Raw genomic sequence first — 16,795 nt, forward strand, 5'->3', positions numbered from 1 at the left:
TAATTATAAAATTTTAAAATTAAAAAAAAAAATTAATTTAAGCTTTAATCTCTAGTTACTATAGCAACTATGGGACTTTTATAAAAATAATCGTTTAAAAACATCTGTCAGTCGTATTATATTTTATTAATTAATAGTTTAAAGCAAGTGTTATTATTATGTTTTAATTAAATAAATTAATATTAATATAAAAATACTCGAAATTAATATTTAATATTTGATGATGTTAAAGAAGAGAGGGGGGAAAACGGAATTACTTGTACAAAAATTAAATAAATTTATAAAAGTATGATTAGAAAAGTTTATTAAATTAAAAGAGTATTAAAGCGATAAATATTTATTTCGTTGAGGTAAAATTTCCGTTTGGTTCGTATCGGTTTCACGAATTGCAGACGTCTCCATGGCGAATAGGTCGATCGACCCTCGAATGACATTCGAGTCTTGTTATTTGAAAGGATAGGAGGCATAAACATTCCTTCCTGTTTGAAATATTACAGACTGTTGTTTACCATCCGAATCCGGAGCAAATAAATTCAGATTAAAGTTGAAAAAACGTAGCAGGTGAGAGAAATCTCAGTTTATCTTTTAAAAAAACGCAATAAATAATATAATGAAATAAATATATAAAATAAATATTTAATAATAATTTCTATATAAAAATTTTTTGTAATTTTTTAAAAATTATTTATAATGTAATAAACCCTATTCTAAAAATAAACAGAAAAAAAATTGAATAAAAAAAATTTGAAAGTCATAGACATCGGAAATTAATTTTTAAAATACGTCATCATCTTAATTAACGGTCATTCCGAGTCTTTTTTTTTTACACGTAAATAATTGTTCTAGTTTGATGATACATCGCTACTTTCAAATAAATCAATTATTTTGATCGATTATATATATATATATATAATGTTTTTTTTTATTTTATAAATTTAATTCACTTAACCATTTTATCTAAACGGCAATTATATTCCGTCGTAAAGTTTTGGCGTTTTATATAATTAATAAATTAAAAACTATCAATTGTAGTCATTAAATAGAAATTATATCTACCCTATAAGGTTTCTTACTTGCTATTTTTATTGATAAGCTTCCATTCTGCGACTGTTCAAGCGTCTAATTAACACGATTGTTTTATATACATCTCCTGCGTCGCCGCTTCTCTATCAAATTTACAGCCGCTGACATATAATATACAGTCTCATACACGTATAAAGTAGTGGCTGCAACGTTTTTTCCACATAAAATATCAACATCTACCCGCAGAGGAGCTTGGAAATATATCAATTGATCAGGCATTATTTATTCTATACAATCGAACCTCAGCTAAGTCTCAAGAAAATTTAAAGCGATAATTCCTTAAAAATACTGTAATTAATCAAAGATAGGTATAAACTATTATAAATTTATATTTTAATCCTCATAAACTCCGTATTTAGTTGTAAATTTACACGCTTATTTAACATTAGTTTATTCAGCTGTTTGCGTAGAATCAGTTAAGTAGTGAATAAGAATTTTAATTTAAATTTTAAATTTTTGTTAAAGAATAAATCTGGGTGGTTGAATGTCTTCGGGAATCATTTTTTAATTTTATAATTAAAGTTTATTCTTTTAAAAAAAAACTCGAAAAATTACTTTTAATGCTATTCTTTTTTCATCGACGAAATTGTTCTGAAGTGATTGTTCAACTAATTAACCATAGAAATTCGTGGTATTGTTGACGTTTTACTTGATTTTTTACTGTTTTTCTTTGGAAAAACAATTAAAACTTTCGTAAAGAATCTCGAACTGTTTGTTTTAACAGCTCCTAACTTATTTGATTTATTTATTATTATTATTTTTTCATTCTTGCGGTAGTTTTCTTGTTTTTATTTACGTAACTCGTAGTAAAAATAAATGTTTTAACATTACACAAAATTTCTCTTCATTTTTCTTCGTCCTGTGACACTAAGAGCGTCTTTTTTCCACACTCCGATTAGTGTAGAAAAATGCTCTCTTAGTGTCACAGGTCCCTAGTGGGATGCTGAGTGGTAAGGAAGGAAGCCCGACATATCTGGAACAAATCACCTGAAAAATTCCTAAGGTTGTTATTTGGATTTGATCTCGGATCCCTCAGAATGGTGCGCTGAGGTCTTGGCGGTTATCCAGCAGTTCCAGAAATGATTTTAAAAAATTCATAAAATTGGTAGTTATTAATTAAATTTATAATTATATTTTACACTTAAGTATTCTTACATTCATTTATATTATATTCCCGGCTGTTATATATATAACGGGAGGGGAAGTATGGCGATCGATCAAAAAATGACCCCCCAGATTTTTACATTTTTGGACTCTGGGAATCTTGAAACGTCGAGAAATGCAAAAAATTGGGAGGAAGTAATTTCTATATGTATGGATGCTTGTGTGTGTGTGTGGGGCACGATTTTGTTCACCATGTTTGAAGTTTAAATAACTCCTGTGCTTTTTGTCGAAAATTTCATAAATTTTGCAAGGAGGTTTGTGTGTTAGGGGGATTGATTTTATTCAATTTTGGTGGTTAAAGATCGAGAAGGTGAGGAGATAAAGGGGATCGTGTGTATTATATATAGGCATATAATAAGAAGTCTTCATTACACAATACTTGATAGGGCCCTAACTAGCACTGGATTTCGCGTACTGAACAAAGACGAGTCTCGACTAGCATTTGTGCGTGTCAGAAGGCTTTAAAGGCGCAAGGCCTAGGAAAAAGTATAGGTTCCCTGTGCGTAAAGCTTCTATTGCCTATTTAATATGAACTTTTTTCTGAAATATATAATCCAAATTGAATTATCAATTTTAAAACGTTGATATTAATGATATATTCAGAAAAAATGATTGAATAAATCATTGAATGGATTGAAAAGTCTATCTTTAAGATTGAAGAATAGAGTGTACGTGATCCTTTATGATAAAATTATACTTTTACTTTATGACTTTTTTGAATTTATTTTAGGATCCATTTTAAAATTTATTAAATTAAGCGCCATATGTGACAAGGCAACACTTGAGATATAACAAAACATAACATTTAATGGCGAGGATTTTTATTGCAAACAACAAGGGAGACATTTATAAGATTTTAAATTTTCATTCACACTAAAAAATATTTTTAATGTCAGAAATTTTATAAAATTTAACGACTTTTCTTCTAAGAAGGGAATTCTTGCTTTTTCTATGAAAGATTCAACTTATTCAGTAGATAAATCTACGTTATTAATGATTGGATTGGGTAGGATTGATAGGGTAGAGCAACGCAACACATGGGCGATCTGCCAAGAAATGGGTGCCTCTCGGAGAACTTCTATGGGAAACTGGCATTTATTTAGGTGTTAAGAATCCCTGATATATCCGAATTTCGAAAATTTAGGAAATTTTATCTATATATATACTTTTTCCAAAAGTAATTAGAAGTATAGACCATTCTGAAGGAAATTTATTATATATTTTTGCCTTAAGTGCTAGCCTATAATTACTTTCTCCTTCACCATTCTAGATTTTAACTCGAAGTTTTAATCTAATCTACAATTTAATCTAGCGAGTTTTTTGAATGGAGTAGGTACACTCACGAAGTAAACAAATTACCGAGATAAGCATTAGTGAATATATTCAATTTAACAATACTTAATGCTTCACTAATTGATTTTCAAGTAAGATTAAGTATATTTCAGCATACATTTTCAATCAAATTAAGGAATCTATTAATTATTATTGTTGAAATTTAACTACAATTTCTAAATTGACTTCTTCTCAATTTTAACTTTAAATCTCAATGTTTAGCATTGTGAATTATTCCGAATATTTAGCATAATAGCTTAGATGTTCAGCATCTTGAAAGTACTTCAAGATCAAAATTAGAGTTATATATAAACTAATAAGTTACAGCTTAGAGCCTCACGCATTTAAATTTATTATTTGATGGATTTGGAAGGACCTATCTTTAAGTTATACCATAAAGTCTTTTAAAGTTAATTTTTTGGGCCGAGATGAATTTAGAGTTAAGGTACTAATTTATAATATATAAGAAGTCCTTTATGCAAGAATTTACTTACTTTTTTTTGATGGATTGAGAAGTGGATCAGCAGTGGATGAGTGGATAAAACCAATGAATACTGGGTTCACGGGTTCGCGCCTGATCGCGTGGAGTTTTCCGAGTTTTTTTCACGTGTTTAACACCTAAATAGATGCCAGGTTCTCATTAAACCCACTCCCGGGAGGCACGTTCCACTTGATAGATAGATAGTTTACGTGTTGCATTGCCGTATTCTATATTCTACCACACCAATAACTCATAATTTTAACTTTGAAGAAGGACACAAGAATTTATTATCATGAAAGTAAAGTCATGGCTGTAGAGTATGTGATGAGAAAAAACATTTTTTTAAGTATAAATAACAACAATTGCTATACTTTGATTTAAAATCATCGCAGATACACGAAAAAAATTTAAAATGCGTAGAAAACACGTGCCCAATTGTAAGGTTGGGTTTCTTTTTATGCCCAAAGTCAAAATGTCACCCTTATCGATTCTTTATTACGTAAATGTGTTTTACATTACACTTGTATTCTAGAAATAGAAACAATGATAATTTATTCAAAAACGAAAAGTCTACAATTCGTTTAAAGAAAATCGCAGGAAAAAAGAAGAAGAAATTCTATTTATTGGCGTTTTTCCAGCCTCTAAAAAAATCGATCATTAAACGATTTCATTTCCAAGATATCATTTCTTACGTTTCTAAATTTAACTAACAGTCATATATTATAACAGTTAAAGAAAAAAAAACTCCATGTTTTTCTCTCTCTCTTCTTCTTCTTCTTCCTCCCTCCCTCCTCCCTTCACTTATTTTTAGCAACAATATTTTTATCCCATGGACGTTTGATTGGTCTGGATCCACGATGACGTTAGGAGTAAACAGGAAGAAAATGGATCATACACATACCGACGAATCGCCAAAAGATTTGGTTTTTGAAAAGGTAAATAATTATAAACTTAAAATTATCTATTCACGCTTTGTAAGTAGTTGGCGTGATGCAACACCATTACCTTAACTACTTTACAAGTAAGTACAGAACATACATACGCCCAGATGGCATTTGCCACAGGTGGAAAGATTGACTTTTTCTAAGGGAATTTGTTGATTTTTGTGTTTATTAATCATTTTTCCCCCTCTAAACAAAATGCCAGATGGAAGCATTAATTCAAAAAATGCAACATCCCGAAACTGGTGTACCCGTTCGTAGTAAGAGGCAGTTTCTGACATCCATACCGTGTGCCTTTCAAGGTGAGTTATTCTATTTAAATTATATATATATATATATTATACAGTACTTATTTAATTTTTACAATTATATTTGTCGGTAGTTTTATTTGTTAATTGTATAAATAATTACTAATTAGTTACGGTTTTGTAATGGTTAATTAATTGCAATTTGCTCGAAGACCGCTCATTGTAATTTCTTTTGTTGTTTAATGTTTTTGGCAGGATTTCATACAAAAATGGTGTTTTTTTTCTTGTCTGAGATAATTTTCTTGAGAAAAATCTCTTAAAAAGTTTTTAAAGTTACTTTTTTTTTCAAAATAATTTTACAGATTTAAGATTTAATATAATGATAACATCAAAAACTCGCCCTATCTTTTATTATTCTCTGTGCTTATTTCTGTTATTTTTCTGTAAATATAGTGTAAATGTAAATATACTATACATAAATCAATTAAAATATGCGTAATAACATATATTTTATATGTTAGAAGCATACTTTACGGATAAAATGACAAATTAATGAACTCTTTTCGTCCTGTGGGCATTAAGACGGCCTTTTTTCGTATCTGTCGTGGGTCGCCCAGGCCCACATGTGTCGTGATGAGGGATGGAGTCCAACATATTCGGAAGGAGCCACCCACAAAAAATTCCTTGAGTATTATGACCGATCTCGGGTTCCCAGAGCAGAGGGCTGATGCCTTAACCGCTTTCGATCACCCAAACTTCTGGATCAAAATATATTAAAATATGTTTGACAGGTTGTTTAGAAAATTAATAAGTAATGAAACGCTTTAAATAATTAATGATAATATCTTTAATTATGTAAGAGAATTTTACATTTAATTTTCCAATACTCTAATAAATGTTGTCATATGCAAATTTAGTATCGCCGCTCTGTAAGGATTTTCCATATTAATATTGTTACGATAAAGTTTCTTTATTAATAACCAAAGAAAAGGAAAAATAAAATAAGAAAATCTCATCGTCATAAACTCTAATTTTTAATGTTTAACAATTAAATTAGGCAGAATAAACTAGATCGTAGATACGAGCCCCGAATACTTTGCCAATTTCTTGTTTACAATTTAGTTTATACTGCTTTTCTCAAGTTGTCTGTTGTCTGTCTGTCTATTTATCACGAGAGTGTTGTTTTAAAATTGTTTTTCTCTGTACAATTTATTTCGTTTGTAGTTACTGTAGCCTATATACAATGCGTTATCATCATTTCTGGCGTCGAATTGATTTCTTGATTTAAAGAATTATCCTTTCTTCAACTAATACTAAATAGTTTAATCTCTCGGGAATAGGTATTTAACATGAAACAAGCGTCTAAAGCATAATTTAAATGCTGCGGCTCGTTAATTTCAAGTATTGTGCCCATTGCGTATCAAGGATAAAATCACTCATTAATAACGTTACACGAGAGATTTATATCTTGCCATTTAAAATGCATAAATTTGTAAATTATATTTTAAAATCTTGCTAGAGTTTATTTTGAACAATTAAAAGTCGCATTCTCTTTAAGTAAATCGTGTGTCAATCATTAAAATAGATGAAACAGAGTAGAAAATGGTGTCGTGTAGACATCGAAGAGGTCGCAGTTATTTAAAAAAACACGGAAAAGATACCGATATCCGAAAGAAAAAAACTCACTCACCGTTCTAGAACTGTACTGATTAACTTCCATTGAAATATCTAAAAATCGATCTATGATTCTCTGCTACTCCATAAAGTTGACAAATAGAAAAACGAGGCTAAATCCTTTCAAGTGTTCTCTTCTCTTCCTTCTTTCCTTCTAAGATATCTTTGGCATTTCTGCTTACTCGAAAAACTTTGATCTGTATTTAAGACTTCGATATCGACCCATATATAAAGTTTTCTTCTTGTGACGAGTTAATTTCCAATCTTATCAATTGCAATTCATTCTACACACGAGTGGCAAATTGCCATTCAATGGGACATTAAAAATAGATTATTTCTGATACAAAACAATGTATACGAGATAAGACAAAAACTATATTTTTTTAAAAAAATTCCTTAAAAATAGAATTATTGTATCGAGTTTTGAATTCATTCGAGACTCATTAAATAAAGTAGAGGGTGGAGCACTCTCAAGAAAGATTACAAATGACTCTACTGTGATTTATATATCAGAAATTCATTAATATAAATTTATATAATGCACATAAATGCATCTTTATTGACATGACAGAAGCTTATATACATATAAAAAAATAATATCTTGAGAATATGCTTAAGAACCATTGAAAGAAACACAGAATATTGTGTATTGAGAATTTATTTTCAGTATCCAATCTTGATTTATGTAGTTAAAACAAGAATATAAATATTAATTACGTAGCATATTAATATATTAATGATAAAAAGCCATATGTTGATGGTTGATTAAGGGAGCGTGGCGTATAATAACGTTTCGTGATTGCTGTCGAGTGGTAAATTTATAACCATCAACAAGTTACGACGTTCACGTAAGTTGTGTGCTGTATTTTTAAAACGATTTCCTTCGCTAAATCTATTTAGAACGGGTTATTTTTTTTTTATAACTCAATTTAATGTAGAAACTTAAATGCATTCGGCATTTTATATTCGTGATGGAATTACATGTGTCGGCGCCGTTACGGCTAAAAGTAACATCTAAAATAGGTCCTGATTGACGACTTTCGCTTTAAATCTACGTGTTTATGCTCTTTTGGTGTCAAAAACATTCGCTTTTCATCGATCCGAAAGGATTCCGTTGCCATGACGACTTTCCAACGTTGACAAGATGAACTATAAACTTAAAGTTCCCTTCGGAAATTGTCTTGTTTCTACTTAATAGAACCCGTGGGATAGTTTTTCCATTTATTATCAGTATAATAACATTTTTATACCTGAACAATAAGAAGAAGAAGAAGAATTCGAATGAATTTATTTCAATAGCTCGCAACTATCAGATAAGGATTGCTTGTTGTAAAGAACTCATTTCGACGATTTAAAAAGGAATTTTTCAAATCATAAAATAGAATTCAAATGTAGAAAACATGGATTTAGAATACAAAAGCCTTCAAGAAAATTTATTTATTTATTTATTTATTTATTTTTTACTCTAATGTTAAAAATATCCTTCTACACGTGCTTCGAATTCTTATGACTTTTTTAAAAGATGAATTTTTTCAGGAGTGTTTTTTAGAATTCTTTTCAAAATTAATAGCATTTTTATTGTGTTAATTCTTTCTATAATTATTATTTATAACTTATTTTATTCGTACTGACAGCCGTAAGATTGAAACTATGAAATAATTACACTTTCTCTGCCTACTCCATCTGTCCAAATGCACCGTCGACTGACAAAGACGATCATCAAAATCGTTAAAAAATTTTATTTAATTAATTAGGAAGTTAAAAAAAATACTCAGATGATGCTATTAAGAACTCGATATAACAAAATTTATTTTGTTTAATGAAGTCTCTTGAGGGGGAACGGAAAGAAAATGGAGATATTCCACGAGGAATTTGATGAGGCATCTAATAAAAATCTGAGATCAATATCTAATGGATTTTGTTTTAAAACGATTTTAAACTTTTTAAAAAAGAAAATATCGAATTTCTAAAGATATTTTGATTGAAAAATTGATTTGGGTAGTTAAACGATACGAAAATGATATCTTTTCTTCTCTTCTTCCTCCCTCTTTACGTCTTGCTAAGAGAATTTTTTTCAGATTTAGTCAGAGAGCCAAATGATGAGGAAGGGATCTGCATCATATTACCCATGAAAAATTGCTGAAGATTTAATTCGAATTCGATCTGGATCCCTTAGAGTAGCAGGTACACATCTGAATTATCTTGCTCATTCAACTATCCATTTTTGGTATATCAATAGTAATGCTACGATATATCGAAATTGATATACGCTTAAGTATTCAAGATTTTAGAATATCGAAAGAATCTAGATATCAACCCCGATATCGATATCAAAATTTTGGTTTTGCACAGCACAACTAATCAATAGTATTGGTCACTAATAATTGTTAGGTCAAGGGGTTCTTAAGCAAGTTCTAAGCTTGTAAGACAGAAAATATTTTTAATGGAAAATGAATGGTAAAGATACGTAATCAGAAAAGTACCATATCTACAACTATTTTTTGTTATTATCATTAAAACACTTGGTGGATTGCAACTAGCGAAGGTGACAATATAAATTCATTAGAAACCTTCTATTCATTTTGCTGTTTATATTATTATCTAATATTATTATTTTTTGGTACAGACACTATACAAATCATTTGTTTTATTTACAAAGTTAATAATACCTGAAGTACTATTGAAGTCTTGTCCTAAACAATGAGCACTCCAAGGAAAATCCATGTGAATGCTAAAAAAAGTATAATGTTGCTCAAGAATTCCATAATTAAATTGTGTTCTAAGTTGTTCAACGACCTCTCTTCGAGACAATGTTTCCAGAAATGTGTTTCAACCTGTAAATCGCAGTCTCTAGAGAGGACGTAAATTATATCGCTTGCTAATACCAAGGTATTTAATATGCTATGAGGGTTCATTAACTTTTAAAAAGGTAGAAAAACTCATATTCCTGCGAGAGTACGCCGCTTATTATCAAATTATAATATTCTTGGAAAAATAGATAAAATATTTATTTCGTGACATCTCCTTATCAACCTGAACACTCGCGTGCGATCAATTAAAATTACGTGAGCTTAGATTAAAATTCCAAATATTCCCAATTAATTATAATGAATTCTATACCCCCGCCAAATGAATTAAAAATATGCGAAATATGAAATATGAGTTAAACCCTGGCCAACAGGGCTTCTGTAATCTGAGTCCGTCCATCGGTTACTAGGTGAATTAAACCACTGAATACCGGTAGTCCCGGGTTCGCGCCCGATCACCGTGTGGTCACAAACTTTTTCGGGGTTTTTTCACCTTTCTAACACAGAAGTAGAGTCCATTTTCGTATAGACTGTCCATCCGGAAGGTACCACCCTTGGCAGACTGCCCTAGTGTTGCATTGCCTTATTCCATCAATTTAATTCGATTTCAGTTAAATGTTATTTCGGTTAATGGAAATATTTTGTAAAATATTTCACTTTGTGTGAAGTTTCAGGAAGTTTTATTTGAAAACTTAACATATTTGGATAATGGCCTGTCACGTTGGTTTCCGGATGTTGGACAAGAATGAGTGATGTTTCCCTAGTTGATTAATATACCTGTAAATATGAAAGCGGAGAGATAAAGCAGGAAGGGAATTCATGGTTTATTTTTATGAATTTAACGGTAATATAAAACTATTTTTAGATCCGGAATTATGCTAATTACGTCAGATGTTACGACGTATGTAGTAATAAGATTTTTATGCAATGAAAATACAGTTGATTTCAAATATTTTTGAGGACTTTTAAAGGATTAAAGTTATGATTCTGGTGGTTACGAATGATTGTTTCATATGAAAACTGTATAAACTGTAGCAATTTTAGATAAATTAATAATGTAATGAAGCTTTACATGATATACTGTAAGTGCATGATGACAGGATGGCCGAGCAGTTAAGGTGGCAGCTTACCTCTCTGGGGACCTGGGATAGAATCCGGATGGGTCGAGAAACCCCAGGAATTTTTTGGGGGTGGTCCGGATATGTCGTGATCCGTCTCCAACTGTCGGCCAGCCTTCAATGGGGTGGCCGAATCCATATTGGACTTCTTAAAAAAAAGGCTCTCTTAGTGACATAGGGCGGAGATTTACAGTATTTTTTGGTAAATTAAGCTGATATACCGTAGATTTTCTATTGCTTTCTCTACTGTTATATATACATAGCAAGGGGAAGTATTTGGATCGTGTCAAATTTGACCCTCCGTTTTTCTTTTGCAAATCTTTGCGTTTTGGGCGTGCGTATGTGCATGTTTTGGCGTCTATTTCGTTTAATATCTCAGGATGGGGTAAATATTAAGGAATCAAATTTGGCATGGTAGCTTGTGTATAATGGGCATTGATACTATTAGGTTTTGATGGTTATAGGTCGAAGGGGTCCACCAGTGGCCGAGCGGTTCCGTTCCCCGAACACTGGGAGTTCGGTCGCGGATTTGTACCTGACCAACGTGGGTCTGTGGTTCAATGGTTTCATCTACTCGGCCATTGTCGGGCCTTATAATAAAGTCCAGCAACATGATAAATCTACATAAATTTTGAATTAAGTGTAAATTATCTATTTTTATTTCAAGAAATCTCTTAAATAAAGGATGCAACGTCTAAGTAATTTAATTATGTTTTGCTTAATATCAAAATCCTGGGTGCCACACCCAGTCTAAATAGTTAAGTTTAAACGAAATTTCCCGGCAATAAATTGCGAATTGATATTCGTAATAATGAATATTTAAATTATTAATCATGTAAGTAATGATGGGATACATTATAAACGTCATTAGAAATGTTTTATTAAACATCCATCACAGACTTGCACCCAACTGAACCCATTAATTATTCAGACGTATACATAAAGTCGTATTAAAATCGAATTACAAACTATAATTCGTGTTTAATTACTACGTGTTAACTACAATTTAAATAATTGGAACTTTAATAATAACTCCGAAAGATAAATTATACGATATTTAATCCTGTAGCAATTTGGTAATTCGATTTTAATCTTTATGTGACTTTCAGGCTATGATCTGGTGGAATGGTTGGTTGACAATTTGGATCTTGATGATATGGGTAAGACATTAAATTTCTTAATTAAGTTTAAATATTTAATTACTTATTTTAAAACTTTAATTTTAATTATTTTAAACAGAAGCTCTTCATTTGGCCAACCAACTTTGCTTTTATGGTTACTTTTTCCCTGTAAATGACACAAAATCGTTTATTGTGAAGGACGATGGAACTTTTTATAGATTTCAGGTAAACGTTCCTTTTATTGAGATTGTTTCTAATTTACTGTATTATTTATTTCATAATAATCTGTTTTGCTTATAGACACCATATTTTTGGCCTTCCCATCATCGGCCAAATAATACAGATTATGGTATGTATAACATTAGAATTATACATATATATTCATATAATATAGTTGATTTGTTTTACTTAATTAACAAATATATAAAATATGATGCCAGCTAGGTATGGATAACACTTAAATGGGGACCGCCGAATGGCCGAGAGGTTAAGGTCGAGGGATTCGGGATTGAATCTGGACGGGTGGAAAAATCCCAGGAAATTTTGTGGTGGTCATCAAGATGTCTGATCCGTCTCTCACCATTCGGCCACTCCATTGTGGGCCTGTCCCAATTCTACTGACCACATGGTTTCAACTGATTAACATGAGAATCAGAGCTTGAATCTGATTCAGGTCTTAAAATTTATCATTACTAGAATGAGTAAGAGATTTCATTCCTTATCCATTGCCTATGTTGTGAAACCCCGTAATGATGAAATTGCGGCAGGTAAATCTTAATGCGCCGTGCAAATATTCTGTACAAAGATCTTTGAACATTTCATCTGGAACTGTGTTTATAATGTATGTAATATACCGACATTACATGAATTATAAACACTGTTGACATATGATATAACGGACTAATAAGGGAAAATGATTGTTCGCTGTATCCAAAGATGTCATGGACAATTATAAAACAAACTTTCTACGAGTTACGATAAAAGATAAATATCCTAAATTGTGGTAAATAGAAGAATGACAATTATCCCTCTTCCATTCAGGAGTATAAACAATAACTTTCGACGTATTGCCTAGTAAATATTCCTGAAACTCAGTGGAAATGTGATATTCTCAAATATTAGGCGCAATATCTGGTAGAACGGATTTAATACAGTTCGAATACAGCTTTAATAGCTTTGTACTAAAGCCATTTTACCAGACAATGTGCCCATTGCATTCCAATCCAATTGTCCGGGAACAAGAGCGTTTGGTCCGTTGTTACCGAAATCCGTTACATTGGGGTTTGTACAAGACTTAAGGCAGGGTTCGGCAATCTTTTTGTTACTAAGGGCGCAATAAAAGTTTTAAAAACCATCGAGGGCGCACAATTTAAATTTTTCAAAAAAAATCAATGCTGGAAGCTAAAATATTGAGAGTTGCTGTAAAAAATAGAAGAGGGCCCACATATTCTGAAAAAGGTTCTCTTAGTGCGCTCAAAGCAGAAAAGATAACCTTCCTTCTTGTGAGTACTTTCAGGCCAGTTGGGAGGGCGGTGGTGAGGAACTAGGCCCTGAGGTATTTCGATCGCTGGATTCCCTAGAGATAGGCTGGCGCCTAACCGCCTCGGCCGTCCGGCCTGCCTTCTTACATACTTATTAAATCACACGCCGAAAAGCATCAATAAAATTCAGCAATAATTACACGAAGTAACTTAGGCGTCATACATTGACGAGATGGCTTAAACGAATATATATATATTTTCAGCTATATATTTGGTGAAGAAATCACTCCGAAGTAAACAGAAAAATTCCCTGGAGGACTACGAACAGGTTAACTTTTCACTCGCATACTCTAATTGATTATAATTGTTAAAGTAAATAGAATAATTTTCATTAGGAATCTTTGGCTCAACTGAAAAAGTTCTTGTGCCACAAATGGGATTTCATTTGCAAACAAGCGGAAGAGCAGCTGAAGTAAATTAATTTAAATCATTAATTAGTTTCAATGTGGAAGAAGATTTAAAAAACACCAAGTTTTATTTTCAGTTTAACAAAAGAAAGAAGGAAAGCCGATAAAATCATTATGGAAAGTCAAGAGAAAGCTTACTGGAGGGTTCATCGTCCTCCTGTGAGTATGGCATTTCCACTTTTTGATCGATTCTCAAAAAGGTAAAACAACATTAAATTTACAGTCGTGTGTTCAAATTACAACAATTAATGTAGATTTTCATGAAAAAGTTAATGGAATTTCGTTTATTCTAACATTTTTAATTCACTTAGCGGAAATTTAATACGTTTTTGCTGATGCAATAAACTTTTGGATAATGTTTAATGTATATTATTTTGAATTTTACTTTACGGTTTAGCCCGGTCACGTCTCGTGTATGGATCGTTGTCCAATTCCTAATAAAAGAACGAGAAAAAGGAAATCTTTAGAAGATTTAATTTCAAAGGTACAAATTTTATGATATGAACACAAGGTGAGGTGATATGTACAATAATTATTATGGATTTACAGTTGAAGCATGTTCCTAGAACAAGAGTTAAAGTTTCTCAGGCAATTGAGAGGCGAGTACCTCGTATATAATTTTTTTCGAAATTATTAAATTTATTTTACATTAATGTTAGATGATTTTTCCTTGCTTCTCAGCCTTTTCAATCGATGGCAACAGTATGCGGAACACGATCCTTTTTTCTCTAGCGGTCAGATAAACAATCCTTGGATAATGGACGACCCGAATTTCTGGAAGTTAAATGCCAGTTTGTAAGTTTAATAGATCATTTTTGACAGTTTTATAATTATCATTATTATCTGAGTCTTAGTTTTGCTCAGGGTAGAGATCCCATTGGAGAAAAGAATCCGTCGATGGGCCATTTCACTTCGAGAATTGTTAAGTGATCCGACAGGAGTTCGGCAGTTTGAAAACTATTTGAGAAAAGAGTACAGTCACGAAAATATTGTATTTTGGAAGGAAGTACAAGCTCTGAAGAGAGGTTCTCAGAGAAACATGAAAGAAAAGGTGCAACGAATTTACAAGTAAGTACTTCGAATGATTTTTATGATGGCCGGATGGCCGAGCGATTAGGCTGGGCAGCTCCAGTATCGAATCTATACAGGCCCCCACAATATACATATATATATATATATATAATACTAAACGTACTTTCTTCTACAGCGAATTTATTGCGCCCAACTCACCAATGGAAGTAAATTTAGATAGTAAAACTCACGAAACAATAATTGAAACTATGAAGAATCCGACAAGATACACATTCGATACTGCACAAGAACACGTCTTTGCCCTAATGGAAAAAGACACTTATCCAAGATTTCTTCGTTCAGACGATTATAAAAATCTTCTCCACACGGCGCGGCAGACATCACACAAGAAGCGCCTCTTCATTTTTGGCTCCATAACTAGAAAAAAGGGTTCTCCAGATACTACACCAACAACAAAACGCAGATCTAACGCTGCTCAAATTTCTGGGAGTTCTGTTGATTTAACTCATATGTCAAGGGCTCTAGAGACTGAAGGGTGGCCCTTTTCCGGTCGGCATTCCCACAGTACCAGTGACTTACACGATCTTGATCTCCCATCCGATAAGATGACGTCGAGTAGGTGAGTATTTCTTGTGAGTATGTGACGTTCCCTTTAAGTTCTCATAAATTTTGGTTTTTCAGATTATCGTCTCCTTCAGGATCCCGTGAATTGTTAACCGATCCTGCTGCTCATTCCACTCTTCAAGTACCTAGCGTGGGTCACAAGAGTAGTGAAGACAGCGGGTCTGAAGACGATAGTCAAAATTTAACTTTGCCAGTTCCATCTGTCGCATCTGTTGGTAGCCCACTTGCATCTCCAGATTCACAAGCTTAAAATGCCATCATGAAATCGCGGGATGGGACCTATTTATTATTTTTCTTTTTTTTTACGTTAAAACATTCATTTATTTAATATTTAAAAACGTCTTTTCTTTTTCCTCTCAAAAAAAAATTATCATTTAGAACCAAAAAACTCGAACGATTTTAGTAAGAATTTATTTTTATATTTAATTCATGTATTTTAAATTTAAATAAATTTTTAAAGTTTTCATGTCACAAACGTTCTTTGTTAATGGAAACTTCAAATGCTCCCGTCCCAAAAATTAGGCCAAGTGGAAGAATTTCTCTCTTAAATCATTGGTCTACAACGAACCACCGTATAAACGATGGCCAATTTAACTGTAGGTTAATTAAACTGTCGTTTTATTTAGATAGATCTAAAACTAGGCTTTGTCGAAGCCTTAGCTGTGATATATATAGTTAATTTCAATGGTGCTGAACATATATTGTATTTAATTTCGTTCCATTGCTAACATAGTTAATTATCATTAAGAAAATTGTATACAGATGTGTACATATAAAAAATTTGTAGTATTTTATTTTTTGATATTTTTTATTGTTTTATTGTGATGTGTATGCGATGTTGTATATTATTAGATCGTCATATATCTTTGTAGATCATATACATATACTGAGCAATAAAGTTAATGGATAGCTTGTTTTAGTCTGAATTATATAAGAAAACACCGAATCGAACCTTTACCCCATCTACTGCAGGGCATGAGAGAGTTGACACGATTGGATTGATGGTATAAGACAATGTAAAACATGGGCGATTTGTCTTTTGCGGGAAACTGAGCCCTATTTAGATATTAGACACTTAAAATACATGGAAAATTCCACGAGATCAGGTGAGAAACCGCGACCAACTACCTGGTCGCGGTTTCGCACCAGTTAATATAATGTTTATCTACTCGGCTGTTAGTAGGCGAGTAGATACGAGCTCACCCCCTTTGAAAGCATAAAA

The 16,795-nt window shown here is 31.9% G+C and overlaps 1 protein-coding gene across 1 annotated transcript; it reads left to right on the top strand.

The window, feature by feature from the left end:
- The first annotated feature begins 268 nt into the window (after positions 1 to 268).
- On the top strand, positions 269 to 16,485 carry LOC111636381 (regulator of G-protein signaling 7-like). The gene is made up of 15 exons (XM_023381619.1): positions 269 to 561; positions 4,872 to 4,995; positions 5,207 to 5,303; positions 11,958 to 12,008; positions 12,088 to 12,194; positions 12,270 to 12,318; positions 13,714 to 13,778; positions 13,846 to 13,922; positions 13,995 to 14,076; positions 14,315 to 14,401; positions 14,467 to 14,516; positions 14,599 to 14,712; positions 14,782 to 14,985; positions 15,125 to 15,568; positions 15,631 to 16,485. Exons 2-15 carry the CDS (start codon positions 4,918 to 4,920, stop codon positions 15,821 to 15,823), a joined length of 1,698 nt encoding a protein of 565 aa, XP_023237387.1. The 5' UTR covers positions 269 to 561; positions 4,872 to 4,917; the 3' UTR covers positions 15,824 to 16,485.
- Positions 16,486 to 16,795: the final 310 nt, after the last annotated feature.

This window comes from Centruroides sculpturatus, unplaced genomic scaffold, assembly GCF_000671375.1.
Source record: "Centruroides sculpturatus isolate CEXI.00-Female unplaced genomic scaffold, Cexi_2.0 scaffold1069, whole genome shotgun sequence".
NCBI classification, from domain to species: Eukaryota; Metazoa; Arthropoda; class Arachnida; order Scorpiones; family Buthidae; genus Centruroides; species Centruroides sculpturatus.

Bases quoted from the DNA above. Each gene is read 5' to 3' on its own strand.
- LOC111636381 (XM_023381619.1), top strand. From the start codon at position 4,918: ATGACGTTAGGAGTAAACAGGAAGAAAATGGATCATACACATACCGAC. The intron at 5,304-11,957 runs GTGAGTTATTCT...TGTGACTTTCAG, and splicing joins CATACCGTGTGCCTTTCAAG to GCTATGATCTGGTGGAATGG. The intron at 13,923-13,994 runs GTAAATTAATTT...TTTTATTTTCAG, and splicing joins CAAGCGGAAGAGCAGCTGAA to TTTAACAAAAGAAAGAAGGA.